General features: G+C 40.1%; 1 protein-coding gene across 1 annotated transcript in view; it reads right to left on the bottom strand.

Moving 5' to 3' along the window:
• The window catches only part of DNAH11 (dynein axonemal heavy chain 11), a 417,881-nt gene that overhangs the window by 1,095 nt on the left and 398,156 nt on the right, over positions 1-18,630 (bottom strand). Inside the window, exons 76-81 of the mRNA XM_030932862.1 lie at positions 15,409-15,528; positions 7,196-7,438; positions 5,079-5,261; positions 4,885-5,000; positions 751-863; positions 85-225 (exon numbers count right to left, since the gene is read on the bottom strand). Coding sequence (XP_030788722.1) covers positions 85-225; positions 751-863; positions 4,885-5,000; positions 5,079-5,261; positions 7,196-7,438; positions 15,409-15,528 — 916 coding nt within the window. The remainder of the gene's footprint in view (positions 1-84; positions 226-750; positions 864-4,884; positions 5,001-5,078; positions 5,262-7,195; positions 7,439-15,408; positions 15,529-18,630) is intronic.

Here is an 18,630-nt window from a genome sequence, read left to right as displayed (position 1 = left end):
ATGCTGAGAAACAGTAAGAGGACAAACACCAATCTGAACCTGAGTAAGGAAAAGGTTCCCCACTTACTCCTTGGGGTGTCTTACCCTCCATGAAGAGTCCGTGGAGGTATGCACCTTCCCTTGGCGGGTGGCCATAATCTTCCTTTGTTTTTTTGGTAACATCAACAGTCAAGCACGTTTTATCCAGTGGCCACTCATTTTTTCGAGCCATCGTCTGCATGATTGCTTTGCAAACATAACAAACATTGAATAGGATAAAAATGTTGCATATAAGGTTCCCAGGAGCTACCAGTAAATTGAGGCATCCTTTAGTCCCATAGGGTGTTTTAGGTTTTTGGGCATTTGCACGTAGCTGCGCTGGAGCAGGCTTTGACCAACTAAGGCCTGCAGGACAAGCTCGCTGTTTCTGTAAACAGTTTTATTGGAATAGCCACAGCCATTTGTGTATTGTCTGTGGTTTTTGCACTACAATAGAGTAGCTATGCGGCCCTTTCCAGAAAATGTTTACTAGAGGACACTGTGCCCCACCTCACGTGGCTGCTCTTGCTGCTATAGGAGGCCTTTTCCCGCCTGCTGCTACTCGCCTGTCCAGGACTTTGTTTCCTCTGTAGCTGCTGGTCCTTTCTATAATGGCTGCTGCTTGAGGATTGGTTAGCAGGGCAAGGAGATGCCATCATAGGTAAACAGGGCAGGGCTTCTGGTAGGGTATGGTCCTGTCTGCATCAGGGACTGCACTGCCTCAGCCCTTACCAGTTAAGAAGGACTGAGGGTTGAAAAAGCCAGAGAGCCACACGACAGCTGGAAGGGCAAGGTCTTGTGTCCAAGTATCGAGTTCTCGGCATCGCAGGAGGAGGTCATTGAACCTGGTTTATGGGAGGTAGGAAGAAATAAACTTGTTCAGTAAAATAGCCATTTTCCAATATGTTCTGGTGGTGGGGGGGCGGTTAGGGCAGGGTGGTGGTAGAGAAGTATACTGGTAGCTGGTCAAATCCTTCCCTGACAATTTGCAGGGCACTGTCCCTTTCAAGGGCTAGTTTGTTTCCCATTGGAGACTTGATGCCTGTAGCTCTTAACAGTAGGGCAAGATACACTGAGGAATGTGGAAAACTCATTTCCATTTATGCAACAACTTTTATTAGCGCCTCTTCATGCTATATGGTGACTGTACAAAGGTCCTCACCCTATGACTTGGACTGACAAATGCCAACTTGGAGGTATGGACAGGGTGTCTGAGGACCAGGGATGGCAAGGCTGTGATGGTGGTTACGAGACCAGAGTTGCCAGGAAAGCCGATAGGCAGAGGGAACAACATGTGCGGGGGCAATGGGGCACGTGACAGCAGTCTAAGCACGTGCAGTCACTGCCTGAAAGTGGGGAGGAAAAGGTTAATAAGGAAAACAAGTCAACCACGAATGGCATGCCAGTGGTTTGAGAAACGCTGCTGTTACATACATGTTCTCTTCTCGGCTCCTCACAATTGCGCAAGGTAGGAAATATCTGCAGCTGACCTATAAGGAAGCTGGCTCACAGAGGCTAGGGACAGATGAACCTCTTTCATAAAATTAAGAGACAAGTGACACCTTGAATTGTCAGATTCAGAGGCTGCCTAAAGGGGACCAGGAGAATGAAGTAGAGAGAGCATAGCCTCAATGTAAAAGCCAGAGTTCTCCAGAAGGAAGGGCTGGCACTGAAGTTTTCTAGGACCTTGTCTGCTTCAGAGTTGCAAAGGAAGTGGGGGTGAATGAGGAAGCACCCTGGCAAACCACATGGCAGAAAATGTCTGCCTGAGATATTTGGCTGACTGGGCTGTGAAGAAGAAAAGGTTCAGAATACTCACGTTCAAACTTACGTCACCACAAGGAAAATTCCTGTGCCTGGACCTATATTAAATTCTTCCAGATAGCTAGATCAGAAAAGGCATACTTGACGGTAAGAAGAAGAAACAGCATAGGCACCACACAAAGGAAAAAGGCGAAGAACAAGAAAAGCAAAGGCAGGCAGACATTTCTCTCAAAATGTTGCCATCATGAGGATAAAACACTGCAGCCAATTTGTAATAACTAAAACAAGTGATTGTTGATATAAACAAGATCATGACTTAGAAGGGATCAGGTAGGAAAAAGTAAGGAAATAACGTTTGAAGACCCCAGAAAAGAAGTAGAAAATACAGAAATGAAGCAAAAAGTGAAACAGCATAAGGGAGAATAAAAAAAACAAATGGAAGTGAAGAGGTAAAGGGTTAGAATGAAAGCAATAAAATGAAAGCTAAAATGAGGCCAGACATGGTGGCTCACATCTGTAATCCTAGAACTTTGGGAGGCTGAGGCAGGTGGATCACTTGAGGTCAGGAGTTCGAGACCAGCCTGGCCAACATGGTGAAACCCCCATCTCTACTAAAAATACAAAAGTTGGCCGGGCATGGTGGCACATGCCTGTAATCCCAGCTACTAGGGAGGCTGAGGCAGGAGAATTGCTTAAACCCAAGTGGCAGAGGTTGCAGTGAGCTGCAATCACGTCACTGCACTCCAGCCTAGGCAACAGAATGAGAATCTGTCTCAAAAAAAAAAAAATGTAATTCTAGAAAATTTGAGTTTTCCTAAATTATACCTTTGAATCTATATAATCAAGGGCACATCATGTTCCAAGAAAATTTGGTAGAGAGTAATCAATACTAGTATAAAGAATAATATAAACAATAAAGATAAAGAATCCCTGGATGGCCAGGGGAAAACATGAAGCCATTTGTAAAGGGAAAAGAAGTATGCTAGCTTTTGACATCTCCATGGCAGCATTTGACAAGAGGAGAGTGATGGCTACAAAGGCCTCCAACTGAGGGTGTTACTATTTTTTAATAACTAGCCAAACTGTCATTCAGGTATAGATAGAAGAGTATATGGCATGAAAAACCACCAGCAAATCCAACAAACAGGAAGCTTTATAACCCAGGAAATAGAGAAGTCTTGAAGAAAATACTTATTTGTAAGTATATTTAAATTTCTCAGGAAAAGAGAATAGTCATAAGAAGGAAATTATGAAACTATGCTGGGCACCCTTCCAAAAACATAAACAACCTGGAACTGAAAATTATGGACAATGAAATATATTTTATTTTTTGAGACAGGGTCTTGCTCTGTCACCCAGGCTGGAATGCAGTGGCATGATCATGGCTCACTGCACCCTTGACCTCTTGGGCTTAAGCAATCCTACCACATCTATACCTTGAGTAGCTAGGACTGCAGTCGCATGCCACCACACCTGGCTAATTTTTATTTTATTTTATTATTTTTTTTTTAGAGACAGGGTCTCATTAGGTTGCCCAGGCTGGCTTCGAACTCGTGGGCTCAAGTGATCCTCCTGCCTTGCCCTCCCAAAGTGCTGGGCATGAGCCACTGCACCCAACCTGGACAATGAAATCTAAATAATTAAGAGAAGAAACAGATTGGATACAGTTGAAGATGTAATGAAGATCACCCGGAACTGATGAAGTCTACAAGTATACTGCTGAGAGATACACTGAAAACGTTAAGAGGTCTGGCAGATAAATGTAGACATGAGGAGAATAGAGAGAAAGACGATATTCGGAGAAAAAAGCGCTCAGAATAAAAGCTATGGATGGAGTCTCACATTTATAACAGTACTTTAAAAATCCACACCTCAATACGATAGTAAAATTGTTTAACATCAAGGGTAAAGAGAAACATTTTAAAACTTTACTTGGGAAGGAATGCAAATATTTAAGACCAGACCCACCTTCTACAATCAATGCTAGAAAACCATGGAGTTAGAACATCAAAGTCCTGAAGGAAAAATAATTGTTGTGTCCTGGAATTCTACGTATAAGTAAACTATCAGTCAAGAATAAGAGTGTGGTAAGGACAGTTTCAGATACACAAGATGATTGCATCCCCTGCCCCACAAGCCCTGTTCTGTATTTTATACTCTGATTAAAAAAAAAAAAAAAAAAAGCCCAGAACAAGATACAAAAAAAGCAATGATGAGCAAAAAAATCAGTACAGTATATTGAAGCAAAAATAATGATTGACCGCAAGCAAAACAGAACAAAAATAATGTGGTTTAAAATAAGATGGAACTACAATTCCAGACCAGAAGGAGGCTGGTGTTCAGAGGGAAGCTGAAGGGTCTAACATTGTGTTAGAAAAATCAAAAATGCGTGCTACAATGTAGAGTCTCCACTAATATAATAGGAATGGTACAGGGATAGTTGAGGTTCATGGAATAATGATTCAGGAAAGCAGGGGGAAAGAAAGTCAGCACCGAAAAGTCAGGAATAAAGAACTTTGTGAAACTTCCTGAATTGTCTGCCAAGACCAAGGAGCAATTAGGTGTAACACCAGCCTTCAGTGATCTGTGAATTTCTGCCCTAGCTTTGTGACACATCTCTGCAGTTATACCCCCAGTCTAGTTTACTGCATACTGCATACCATATTACAAACTTTTCAAAAGTTGTCTATGAGAAGGCATAGAAATCTCAGGTTTGCAAAGTAAAGTTACAAGATGACACAAAGGCAAATTCAAGTTGCTTTCCATGGCCATTTAACTCTTACAACAACTCAGTGAGGGGATTCTATTGCCATCTACATTTTTCAGATTTAAAAAAGAGACAGATTATTTTGTCTAAGATCATATACCCAATGAGTGAGAGGCAGAATTTGAATCTTGCCCTGACCCTGTCTTTTGACTGATTTTTGCCTTTGATTCAATATACCAAGTAAACTCAAATGAAATTGGTGGAAGAGTTTTTACAGTTACAGGTTGAGTAGTCACAAATCCCAGTCTGCATAGTTCTTAGGAAGCATTATTCAGAACACTAACCCAGCACTGAGGCTGCTCAGGGCCAGTGGCAGTGAGGATGGGGTAGCTTACCACTGGGCTAGGCCATAAGTAGAAGGATAAGCCAGTTTGCTCCAAGTGTCTGGTACCGTGTCATAACTCAATGCAAACTGCTGGGCTTCCAGAGCAGGAGATAATGCCAATTCCCCCTTGCATGGAGAAAAAAAGCCACATAGTGAATATCTTCCAATGTGCTGAAGTCTGCTATAGCCTCACTTTAAGCTTACCTTCAAACTAAGGTCCAGTTGTTCAAGTGATATACGTATTTCCCGAATGAGAATATTCATCCTCTCACATTCTTGGAAGCAAACAAGAACATATGGGCTTCTATTTGAATTTTTTTGCATTATCTCTGCCATGTTGAACTCTTCTGGAAGTTTCTCCAAAATGTCATCCAAGACATTCTTAACCTTAAAATATTAAAACAAAGATTTAGCTCCTTTCTATTTCAGTTTTGGTCATGGTGACTATGCATATCCTCTACTTTTTGAAGTTCCAGAATATATCATACAATTTCTGAAGATGCCTGCGAATGCATTTGAAAGATGCCTACGGCTCCCAGGAGGTGGGTGGCGTGGCAGTGCCAACTCCCTCAGCTGCCTCATTGGTGCTTCTGCACCAATGCCAGCACTCCCCCTTCCATGGAGCCACAAATCTAGGCAAGAAGGAGCTACAGTTATTTGCAGTTTATTCACTTAACATTTAGGGAGTATAGAACTGTCATCAACTACATGTTATTTATATGTAAAGATATGATCGGAGGAAGTAGAAGCCTATTATTTGGGTACTGTATTTTATAATCTGCTAAATTAACAAGATCCTTTTAAAAGCCACGTGAACCAGGGGCTGGGCACAGTGGCTCACGCCTGTAATCCCAGCACTTTGGGAGGCCAAGATGGGCAGATCACGTGAGGTCAGGAGTTCGAGACCAGCCTGGCCAATCTGGTAAAACTCTGTCTCTACTAAAAATACAAAAATTAGCTGGGCATGGTGGAGCATGTCTGTAATTCCAGCTATTTGGGTGACTGAGGCATGAGGATCGCTTGAATTTGGGAGGTAGAGGTTGCAGTGAGCCAAGATGGTGCCACTGCACTCCAGCCTGGGCAACAGAATGAGACTCTGTCTCAAGAAATAAAAAATGAAATAAAAGTCACATAACCCAAATAAGCCTTTTAAGCATAAGCAAATTCTGGTGAACTATGATGCTGCCCTCCCAACCACAGCATCCTAAAATTCCTAGAGCAATTTAGATCAACATTTTTAACAAAGAAACTTCTATCTTCTGTAGTTGCTCTGAAGGAATGAAAGATTTATATATTAAAGGTATGAGTATGTACATGGTATTCATTCTATCTAGACAGCACCACTGAGCTGGAGAAACCAGTCAATATCTAGAGAGGAGAAAAGATGGAAGAACTTTGCCTGTCCTTAGCCTCAAGCAGCTTTCCTTCTTTCCTTGGTTTCTCAGACTACTGCCTCTGGTTCTGACATCATGCCTGCCAGCTGGCATCACTCTGACAGGTAATTTATCTGGTCCTGAAATCTTAAACTCATTTACAGCAGGGGTAGACAGTATATCCAAATGGCCATAAGCATGTGAAAAGATGCTCAATATTATTCCTCAACTGAGGACTGCAAAGTTAAAACCACTATGAGATATCATTACCCTTACAAAATCACAAAAAGATAGAGCAACTGGAACTCACATGCACTGCTGGTGGGAGAGTAACTGGTACAACCACTTGAGAACACTGATTGGGAATACTATTAAAGCTAAACATTATACCCTATTATCTGGCAATCCCACTTCTGGGTATAGAGAAATGGGTAGTAGGAATGGATGCCTTTGGGAGTTACCTTTGCATATTGACTGTAGAAGAATGTTCATGGTTGTGATATTTCTATAAAAGTGAAAAACAAGAAACAACCCAAACATTCATTCACAGTAGAATGAAGAATTTTATATTCATATAAAATTCAAAACAAAAATGAACCACTGGTACATGAGCAACATGGATGAATCTCACAAATGTAATACAGAATGAAAGGAGTTAGACATAGATGAATGCACACTGTATGATTTCATATATTTGGAATTAGGTAAAGCTAATCTGTGATGATGGAGGTAAAGATATTGATTATCTCTGGGGTAGACGAGGGGTACGTTGACTGATAAAGGGCATGAGTATCCTGGAGTGTTGGAAATGTTATTTTCATCTAGGTGGTGGTTAGATGAGTATAAACCTAGGTAAAAACTTATAGATTTGCACAATTAAGATTACTACACTTCAGTACAAGTAAGTTATACCTCAATGAAAAAGAAAAGGGAGGAAAGGTTCTCTACCTTTTCTTCTGTAGACTGCCCCAGTTCATCACCACTGAGTGCATTACTGGGCTGCATCTCCAGCAAAGTTCTGAAGAGAATGTTGGACGTCACTGTCAGGAATTCTATTTCAGCATTTGGGTGGAGGCCGTACAGTGCCGGGCTTTCTGGAGGAAGCATCTCCTCTATGTACTGGTGGTAGCCTGCATAATCTAGGTGGGGTGGGGCAGCAAATCCTGGTGCCAGCATCAGTTCATCTTCAATCTTCAACCACAAAAGAAAAGTCAGTTATTCCAAATGTAGGTAGGCATCCATTTTCACTTCCTCAACACTTCGAGAAGACCCTGACAAGAAGTCCCCAGCACAATGCTGGCTGAGTAGCAGGCTCCCTGAACTGTTTTATAATCAACCATTCTGCTCTATATGCAACACCAGACTGATCCCTGGGGAGGATCCCAAGGAACACCCATTAATCCTATCCCTAAGAAGACTCAGTTTGCAGTGTGCATGGGGCAGTGTGATACATGCACATAAAAGGAATGAGCCATCGCGGAGCCTGGGCTACCCTGTAACACACTCCTATTCATTGATTCTCCCAACCATCCCCATTTCCCAGAGAGGAAATCAAGACTCTGATGTGAATTTGCTGAGGTAGACATTTGATTTAAATCTTAATTCTGAACTCATTTTAGTAGGACTCTATAGCCTGTACTTCCCCAGGGCACCATACTTCCCACAGTACTGCATCCCATCATTTTATATATGATGTGAATTTATATACCTGAATTTTATAAATATAAATCATGATACATGCATTTAATGAAAAATGTGTGTGTATATAAGTACCATTTATAGGCCATATATACTAAGAGTCAAAGGGATCCTACCTTCCCAGGACTTTGAGCTACTCACAGCAGAGTCTGTCTTGTTTAGGATCCACAGACCCTGAGAGCTAAATACAGTTACCTACTGAGTGAAAGGCTGGAGAAAGTGGGCTTTTATCATGCCCATCTACTTTAATAAGGCTGGGGCAAGAGAGTAGACATTCCATTTAGAGGGAAGTTTTGAACAAAGGCAATGTGAATAGCAATAACAAACCCTCTAAACATTAGAACGTAGAACTTCAAAATGTAACAAAAGAATTTATGAGCCTGAGTCTCTGACCAGCCATAAACACAGTCAATCAAGTGCTTACAATTTTCTAAGTGACAGTATAATCTCAGATTTATTTTTCCCTGATTGCTCTTTGGTTTCCAGGGACCATTAACCCCTCTGTCTTAATTCTCCCAGTCTCTTGCACCATAAATCCTGCCTGTATGTGCACTTAAATGTACAGGGGAATGTTATTTTTAAACTATCACCTAATGTAGCTATTTTCTGCCTAGATTTTCTAAGTGGGTTTCTGAAATGGATTTGTCTGTAACTGTGTATGCTACGCTGTGGTCCCCTTGCTATCACCTGGAGAAAAAGTGAATATTATTTAATTCATTTAGTAATATGTACTCACCACCCAGTACACTACAACAAACCTTAGAAGTACAAGCTCCATATGACCTCGTTATTAAGGAACTCAGAGTCTAAAGAGGACAAAGTAAGTGTGAATTTCCATAAAATCATGTGCGTAACAGTGGTTTTCTCTTTCCTTCTTAAACCCGCAATCCAGGTTATGTAGAAAGCCTACGTCCTTAATAAGGATGCTCGACTGCTTCTGTGAATTCCAAGCGCATTTTAAATATTCGACTCAGCATTTTAATTTTTATTTTGTACCAGGAGGATTTTTAAGTTATCTAATCCTTCATATTGCCAGAAATGGAAATCTTGACCCAATGAATATGGGAAGGAAGAAGTTGGACTATTCCACCACCAGTATCCATTGGCTTGGTTTTATTTATTCACATTTGTATCATTTCATGTTTATATATGAGAATAATCAAAATTTAAATGTCACCTGGCTCTGGGTGACCAAGATAAAACCATGCAGGAGAGTTAAACTCATCATTATTAGTCTACAATGGATAAAGTAGCCAGAATAAAAATATGAGCAAAATATTAATAAGAAAACCAAAACCTAGAATCCACACATCCCAACTGAACATTGTTCCCTACAAACAAGTACTTGGTCTTCTCTGTTTGTGCTTACTAGATAATTGAAAGAAGTTTCAGAAGCCACAGTTAATCTGTCCTTAATAAAAACAAAAAGTTAAAAACAGAATTTCAAGCAAAGAAACTGACCAAAACCAAAATCACTTGGAAAGGTTAAGCTGCCATGGGGACATTTGTTTGAATGCATGCTCATGTACTGTTGATGGGACTGTAAATGACCCATGCTCTTTGGAAAGAAAATTAGTCCTTATAGACATGTGACAAGGGCCTTCCATATGGTAGGCAATAAGCAAAGCAAAAGAAAACAGCCAACTCGAAACAGCCTAAGGTTTACAGCTAGACAGCCTGGTTCAGCTGCCATCACTTAATGGGTTGGTGGCCTTAAGAAATGACAATTTATCTGCATTTCAGTCTCTTTATCAGTAAAATGTTGCTCATAACAGCAACCTAATGGTTGTGGCTATAAGAATTTAATAAGGTATGCAAACAGCTCAGCACATAGCAGGCTCTTATGTTAGTTTTGGTTTTCCTCGTACCCTAGCAGCAGACTTGATTTTAGTACATCTTGATTTTTCCAGAAGGAAAAAACAAACAAAACCTGGGAAATGTCCTCCATATAGAGACTTGTGTTCCCTTTTACTTTAAGAAAACTATCAAGACGTTAATATACTCAAGGAGCCCGGTGAATCCTGAAGCTGAATCTAGACTTTCTCCTTTCCCACTCAAGAGTTTTTATGAAAAGCCGCTTTTTGCCAAAGGGGACATACTTGTAGAGCTCTCTACACAGTGGCCAACTTTCTTGCCTTGGGGGAGGTTTGTTTGAGAAAGCTGTTATAAAGCCTCAAAGAATCAAAAATTCTAAATAGACATTTCTCCAAAGAAGATACACAAATAGCCAATAAGCACATGAAAAGATGTTCAACATTGTTAGTCTTCAGGGACATGCAAATCAAAACTGTAATGTGACACCACTGCACCTCCACCAGAATGGCTAAAATAAAAAATGTGGACAGTAGCAGTGTTGGTGAGGATGTGGAGAAAATAGAACCATCATACATTGCTGCAGGGAATATGAAATGGTGCAGCCACTATTTAAAAAACAGTTCGGTGGTACTTGCAAATGATAAACATAAAGTTATCACTTAGCCCAGCAATTCCACTCTAAGGTACATATACAAAAGAAGACATATGTCCACGCAAAATTTGTACATAAAAGTTCATAGCAGCATTATTCATAATAACCAAAAAGGAGAAATAACCCAGATGTCCACTGAGAGATGAGATAAACAAAATGTGGTATGTCCACACAATGGAACATTATTCAGACTTAAAAGGAATTGAGTACTGATATATGCTACAGCATGGCTGAAGCTTGAAAACATTATGCTAAATGAAAGAAGGCTACATATTGCATGAAACCATTCATATAAAATGCCCAGATCATGCAAATCTATACAGACAGAAAATAGATTAGTAGCTGCCATGGGCTGGGGAATAGGGGAATATGGGGTGGGAAATAAATGGTGACTGACTGTTAATGGTTACAGGGTTTTTTTGTGGGGGTGGGTAATAAAGCTGTTCTAAAACTGGTAATGGTTGCAGAATATACTAAAGACCTTTGAGTTGTGTAATTTAAATTGGTGTGCAAATTATATCTTAGTAAAACCTTTTAAAAAAATAATCAATAGAATCATGCTCATGCAGAAAGAACCTCCACATCATGAAAATATCATCAAAAATTTGGATGATATTTTTGGGCATGCACAGTGGCTCATGCCTATAATCCCAGCATTTTGGGAGGCCGAGGCGGGCAGATCACAAGGTCAGGAGTTTGAGACCAGCCTGACCAACATGGTGAAACCCCATCTCTACTAAAAATACAAAAATTCGCCCGGCGTGGTGGTGCATTCCTGTAATCCCAGCTACTCGGGAGGCTGAGACAGGAGAATGACTTCAACCTGGGAGGTGGAGGTTGCAGTGAGCTGAGATCACGCCATTGCACTCCAGCCTGGGAAACAGAGCAAGACTCTGTCTCAAAAAGAAGGAAAAAAAATTGAAATACTCTTTGTTGAAACTGGGGGCAGGGAGAGTTACTAGAAACTGGAGAACCAGCATCCAGCCCACTATGTTGGACTCCATGAGATTATTGTCCTTTTTACATTTTCCTTTCTGGCATTTAATAAAAAACCGGCCCCCACTCCACTACCTCTCCAAGTAGTGTTGGTAATGACAAGAAGCTCCAGTTCATTGTGAGTTTAAACAAATGCATTTGCCCTTGGCCTTCTGGGTCAAAGATACCATGGCCCCAAAGTGCTGTTAGGGATTTTTAGAATTACTCAAGGTTGAATTATCATGGTGTCTTGAGAATAAAAAGGTACACTGGTGATTTTCCAGGCAATACCTTAATTTTACAAATGAATGAACTGAGGCACAGGAAAGCTATGCACAAAGCTAGACAGCAAGTCAGTAGCAGAACCAGAACTCTGGTCTTCCGTATTGCCCGTGTTGTTCTCAGTGTCGGCCTGTACACCATCTACATACAGACACAAGTCATTGTTTTGGTGACCTGTGCTACAAACAGCTCAGCACTACAGCCACGGCAGTATGGTGCAGAGAAAGACCAGCCTTTGGAGTCTGACTGGGAGTTTAAATCATGGTTCAGCTGCTTGACCTCTCTGAGCCTGAGGTTCTTTTTTGATTAAGTGGGATAATACTTACTCTTCCAGATTATAGTAAGAAGAACTCATACATATAAAGTGTGTGGTAATGACCCTTGGCAAAGAGCAGGTATTTGCTAAAGGATTCCCATTGTTATCACAGATTAATGTACAGCCAAGTATTAAATATATATAATGAAAATGTATACTTCATAATAAAAAGATTTCCCATCTATTAAGCATATTGTTCTAGCATTGTACCAAAGTTTAAACCTGACAGCAAACCTGTAAGTTGGTCATTCTTGTTTTGTAGATGATGAAACTGAGGCTAAGAGAGGGTCAATTACATCATACAGCAAATACATAGAGGTACACAGAGGTACTTCAATGGTGTTTTTTGTTTTTGTTTTTTACTTCAAAGCCCAGGTTCTTGTTATTCTATATCACTAAAATAGTTTGTATTATATAACTTTAAGATGACCTGGTACCTTATTCTCTGAAAGTTATTTACTGTATTTCTTAATTAACACTGCCAAATACATGTTTTATGTGAGAAAATGTTTTCTTTCTTAACTTTGGCTGGAGACCCTCTAAGGCCCATGGGAGAACTCTCTGAGTGCAAACTCATTTATTCAACAAGAAACTCACTGATCCTCCTAACAGCAAGATATCACTGAAGGCACTCTTGATTCTTTTGAGAAGAGCAGGAGAACTTTAAACCCCACACCATGAATGTGTTGCTTTTTGATCATGTTCCATTGCAACCAAAGACACTAATTTCCAAATATGTTAACCACTTGTGGAAAGTGGCAAAAAGATGTCCTGCAGATGAAGTGTTAGATCATGTTGCTAATCATATCAACAGCATGAACAGGAGAAACACGCATGAGAACAAAATAACTGGGATTTGCAGCCTCTGACAGCAAGTCAGTTAAGTGCTTTAATTTCCTTTGGTGAGTTGAGGAGGTACCTCTCCAGTGAGGATGCCAGTTTGCAAAGAAGCATTTCGATCCTGAAAACCTCACCAGATCTGTATGGAAGGTCAGGTACCTAAATTTCTGAAGGGCTTACACACACCACTGATGCCCCTTCAGGTTTCATCACCTATATTTATTTTACAGTCATTTGAATGGGAGTTCAGGCTTGTGAAGGTTAATGGACTGCTGCATTTGACAACAGTAATTCTCCCCTCAGCCACAGGCCAGAGCCAGGGGAGGGACCATCCTCGGGAGCTCCTCGCGGGCTCCTTGCCCTCCACCATCATTCAGAGAAATCAGCCTCCGTAAAGGTCGCATGCCTGACACTGTTTAGCTTTCCCATCTCCGTGGTAACTTGCTCCCAGATCTCTCCTGAGGAGTGACTTCCAGTTGTGCTAATTGGAAGTCTCTCTCTGACATGTGAAGTCCTGCTCATTAGAACTAAGGAAAGACCATGAGACTCACAATCAAAAGAAACAATTACATAACATTGTGCATTTTTTGCACTCTCTCCAAATTGTTCCACATTATTAAAATTAGTAACAAAATAATGTTCCCAGTTTTCTATATTACACTAAAATACACTATGTTTTCCTGGTGTATTTTAGTCTAAAGCAGACTAAATATTAGACTAATACGATTTTAGTGATTTAATCTAATATAGACTAAATATTAGACTGATAACATGATTATATTACTTCTCAAAATGAACTTGAGGAAGGTGATCAAATCTATATAATGCTTCTCTGAGGTGAAATTTTCAGAGAAACTATAAATAGGACATTGCTCAAACTATTAAAAGCATTGCTTTAAACATAGTTGGTGTCTCACTCAGCTGGAAATAGACATGATATGGTATACGGGCGCTTTAGGTTTCCAAGAAATAACCAGGAATGGCCATGAACCTGGATGCCATGAGAGAGACAGCATGAGAAAACTACAGCCACCACACTCAGCTTGGGCAGTATGAGAAACAAAAATGGAGTACTTTTTCCAGAAAACACAGCCCCGGACTGGTACCATTTCTACATAGACACGGGATTACTAAGATGAGAAATGGGACAAGGATGCCTGGTCTTTAAAAACTCCTCCTACAGGGGTGATCTGCCTCTTCCTCACGAGAGAAGGAAGAATGAGGCTCTCAAATCACCACACTTGTCTTTTTAACTGACACATAATAATTGTACATATTGATGGAGTACAATGGGATGTTTTGATACATGTATATGTTGTGTAATGATCAAATCAGGTAATTAGCAGGCACAGCATCTTAAATATTTCTTATTTCTTTGGGGTGGGAACATACAAAATCCTCTCCTAGCTATTTTTAGATATACAATATTGTATTGTTGACTGCAGTTACCCTGCTGTGCAATAGGACAGACACTAGAACTTACTCTTCCTTTCTAGGGATGGTAACTTTGTATCCATTGACGATTCATTCCCCATTCTCTCCCCAGTCTCTGGTAACCACTGTTCTATTCACCACTTATAGGAGATCAGCTTTTTAGGAGTCCATGTGAATAAGAACATGTATTTGTCTTTCTGTGGCTGACTTATTTCATTTAACATAATGTCCTCCAGGTTCACCCTGGAGGTTCTTCTCTCTTTTAAAAAAAATAACTGTATTACTTTATTATCATACATAAAATATTAACAGGAATTCTATATTACCATGATAGGTTAATGTTAATTTCCCATCGTGTCATAAATGTCTTTTTTTTTTTTTTTTTTTTTTTACAGTTCATTTGGAACAAGATCCAAATAAGGTTCTTACCTTGCACTTGGTTGATATAATCTTTTGGACTATCTTGCTAGATTTAATTTTATTTTCAATTGACAAATAATAATTATACATATTTATGGGGCACAGTGTGATGTTTTGATACATGTGTACATCATGGAATGGTTAAATCAAGCTAATTAACAAATGTATCACTTTACATACTTATTCACCACATTTTTCTAGAGCACATATTATAATAGAGTAACTGATACTGGTCAAACTGTAGACTATTCTCTAGGACTTCTATGACAGGCAAAAAAGAAACTTTAGTGAAATGAACTCTGGAATATAAATCAAAAGACTTCTATCAAAAGACGCACACATCTCTTGCCCATGCCAACCTAGTGGCCTGGGGCAAATCCCCATGTTTCAGCATCTCGGCCTATAAAATGGAATAACAGTGTCAGCTCTGCATACCTCATAGGGTTTTTATAAAGAACCGATGAGTCAGTGTATGTGAGGGTGCCTCACGCTGGTACACTCTCTAGCACGCACAGAAATCACCTGGAAGACTTGTGAAAATGCAGATTCTGATTCTGTAGGTCTGGGATGGAACCCGAGATTCTGCTTTTCTAAGAAATTTCCCAAGAGGCCAAGCATCCTCAATAACATTAAGAATTACCCATAGTATAATTCATTTATAAAATTCTTACCAGAATTTTTTCCTCAGTGAAATTAATTTACAAAGTAATTAATTTACAAATGTCTTACCAGAGATGGATTCATGAATTCTTCTAAATATACCCGACACAGTTTGCGATCCCAGTCATCTGTGATGTGGCCTCCATACATGATCTCACCAAAGAGATAACGGAGATCTTCCCACGGGACCTGGGGAGAGAACCACACAAATACTCAACTGCTGGGTGCAGAGTTTGCCTCAGAGTAGCCAACCAGTGGCACGTGTCCCTTTAACACAATGCCCTCCAAGCCTCTGTCAATACAAGGATTTAAAGGTGGTTCAGAAATTATCTAAGTTTCTGCAGATAATTTCTTGGGAGAATTATTTTCAGTGTCTTCTAATATAGTCAGTGAAAATTCACTAACATTGAGCTGTTTATGAAGATTTTTTTTTAAGAGATGAGGTCTGGTTTTGTTGCCTAAGCTGGAGTGCAATGGCACAACCACAGATCACTGCAACCTTGAACTCTGCGCCTCCAGCAATCCTCTCTTCTCAGCCTCCCAAGTAACTAGGACTACAGGCACAGGACACCACATCTGGCTAATTTTTTAAAAATTTTGTAGAGACGGGGTCTCACTACGGTGTCCAGGTTGGTCTCGAATTCCTGGTCTCAAGCCATCCTTCCTCCTTGGCCTCTCAAATTACTGGGATTTACAGGCTTGAGCTGCCACGCCCAGCCTTATGCAGATTTTAAAAGAAACTGAGTCATCCGTAGAACATGTTTGCAGGGAAAGTTTATACATTCAAAATCTCATCTAAAAATTGTGAAAGGATGTTGGTTCATAAGGCCTTTGAAGTATGACATGTTTTTATTATCTGATTTATATCAGCTTATATTATCAGATTCAGGAAAAGAAAGCAACATCCACACAATTTGAATTTGGGGTGTATTTAGAATCCTAGTACTTTCCAAAAGTCCAGGCAAACAAATCCCCTTGCCACAGATGGAGTTGAGGGCTTGTCTTATGGCACAACTGGCCTAACGATTGTTGTAAGGGTTGTAACTAATGACTCTACCATGTTTTATTCAAGAAATCACTGTATCTCCTCTCTATTTGGCTGAGCAGGGTTTGAAGCCTCTCTTTACTACCCTTTAGCTTCTTCTGGGTTTGCAAAACATGCCAGTGTGTGATGAAGCCTTTCTAGACAGGAACCTTTACCCCCTCGGGGGCAGTATACTGCCTCCCAACAGTTCAAGTAAAAACGTAATTATAGCCTTCGCTTGTTGCATGATGTGACAGAACAGAACAAGTAAAATTGCTTCAACTATGCCAATGTACTTGCTACAAGTTTATTTGAATTTGAATAAATGAACTTCAAATATGTCTTTTAAGCTGGGTTGAGGTGAATGAAAAATAAGAGAGGGGTGCCTAGACCACAACATGCTCTCTCAACCACTGCATGGACTACCTTCCAAATAGCTGAAATGGATGGAAAACAAAGGCTTCTGACTTTTAGTTCTTTGTCCGCTTACATTTAATTGATGCTTGCTACACATTTCAGTATTCAATATGTATCTCTTTTCAATTTTTATTTAACTAGGGATCTGTTTTTTTCAATAATTATTTATTTCAATAATTATCTGTTCTTTTCGATAATTATTTAGCTAAGGATTTGCTCTTTCCTCTTGTTTTTGAGACAGAGTTTTGTTCTGTTGCTCAGGCTGGAGTGCAGTAGTATGATCTCAGCTTACTGCAACCTCCACCTCCAGGGTTCAAGCAATCCTCTCACCTCAGCCTCCTAAATAGCTAGAACTACAGGCACACACCACCATGCCCAGCTAATCTTTTCTATTTTTTATAGGGACTGGGTTTCCCCATGTTGCCCAGGCTGGTGTAGAACTTCTGGACTCAAGCTATCCTCCCGCCTTGGCCTCCCAAAGTGCTGGGATTATAGGCATGAGCCATCATGCCTGGCCTCAGATCTATCCTTTTCAATAATAGATTCTCTTTCCCTCAATCCTGGTCTTTGTTTTTTACATATACTTTCTGGAAAAGGGCATTTTGTACAACTAAACATGTGCTCACAGGAATTTAATTCCCAAATCCTGATAAGGCGCTTTGTGATGTGCAGAAAATGACTAAGGTCAAGACACCTGAGAAACATGAGAATGTGTTAAAAACTTAAGGCTGTGCTGATCCTGGAGCCCCAGGATGAAAAAAAGCAGGACACCATGCGACTCAGTTGGTCAAGTGGTGTTTCCAAGACTCAGGATGCAAGAGCTGGAGAGAAACGTATGTGTCCACTTCCCTCTTCCTCCCCTTCCTTTCCACCTCAACTGTGTATAGGATTCAGCTGAAATACGATTCTATTCCTGGTCTCAGCCTCACAGGACAGTTATGAAGGACTTGAATCAAAGTCTTAAATGGTCCATTCCTTTTCCTACCTAGAACTATTATAATTTTAAGTGTAATAGTTTAGACAAAATGTGCTGGGAATCAACACAAAACTAGTACTATTAGAATGGTCAAAATATGCTCAAAGTTTTCAGAATTACTTTTTAATTCTATAAATTAAAAAATGAGGCCGGGCATGGTGTCTCACACCTGTAATCCCACCACTTTGGGAGGCCGAGGCAGGCGGATCATGAGGTCAGGAGATCAAGATCATCCTGGCTAACACAGTGAAACCCCATCTCTACTAAAAATACAAAAAAATTAGCCAGGCATGGTGGCAGGTGCCTGTAGTCCCAGCTACTCAGGAGGCTGAGGCAGGAGAATGGTGTGAACCCGGGAGGCAGAGCTTGCGGTGAGCCAAGATTGTGCCACTGCACTCCAGCCTGTGAGACAGAGTGAGACTCCGTTTCAAAAAAAAAAAAAAAAAAAAGAGAGAGATATGGAACACTGAACATCAAATACCATATTAAAACCATTTATTTTGGATACAACTTATTTAAAATTTGTTCCTTAGGAAAATACACCTATGTTAGGTACCAAGGGTATCTATTCTAATAGCAATCAAATCACCACTGAAGCTTGAGAAAACTGACAACAAAAATTATAACAATTGTTACTGAAGGAACATAAAACAATAGTTTCCATTTAGAAACAGAGACGGGTGATTTTTAAAACGCTTTATAGAAAATGTGGCCTAGAGTACAACACTTGATTGGTTTTGACACATGTATCCTAGTTTCAACGGATTTAACTTAATGAAAGTTTCCCTTGTGAGGATTAAGCTAGAAAATCCTTAGGAATGAATGGTTCTTGCTTTTTGAAATCCAATCATTGGGTTGATGAGAATTTACACAA

The sequence above is a fragment of the Rhinopithecus roxellana genome, chromosome 6 (assembly GCF_007565055.1).
Source record: "Rhinopithecus roxellana isolate Shanxi Qingling chromosome 6, ASM756505v1, whole genome shotgun sequence".
In the NCBI taxonomy this organism is placed as follows: domain Eukaryota; kingdom Metazoa; phylum Chordata; class Mammalia; order Primates; family Cercopithecidae; genus Rhinopithecus; species Rhinopithecus roxellana.
Note: the sequence above shows the minus strand (reverse complement) of the source record. Positions and strands in the feature narration are given on the sequence as shown.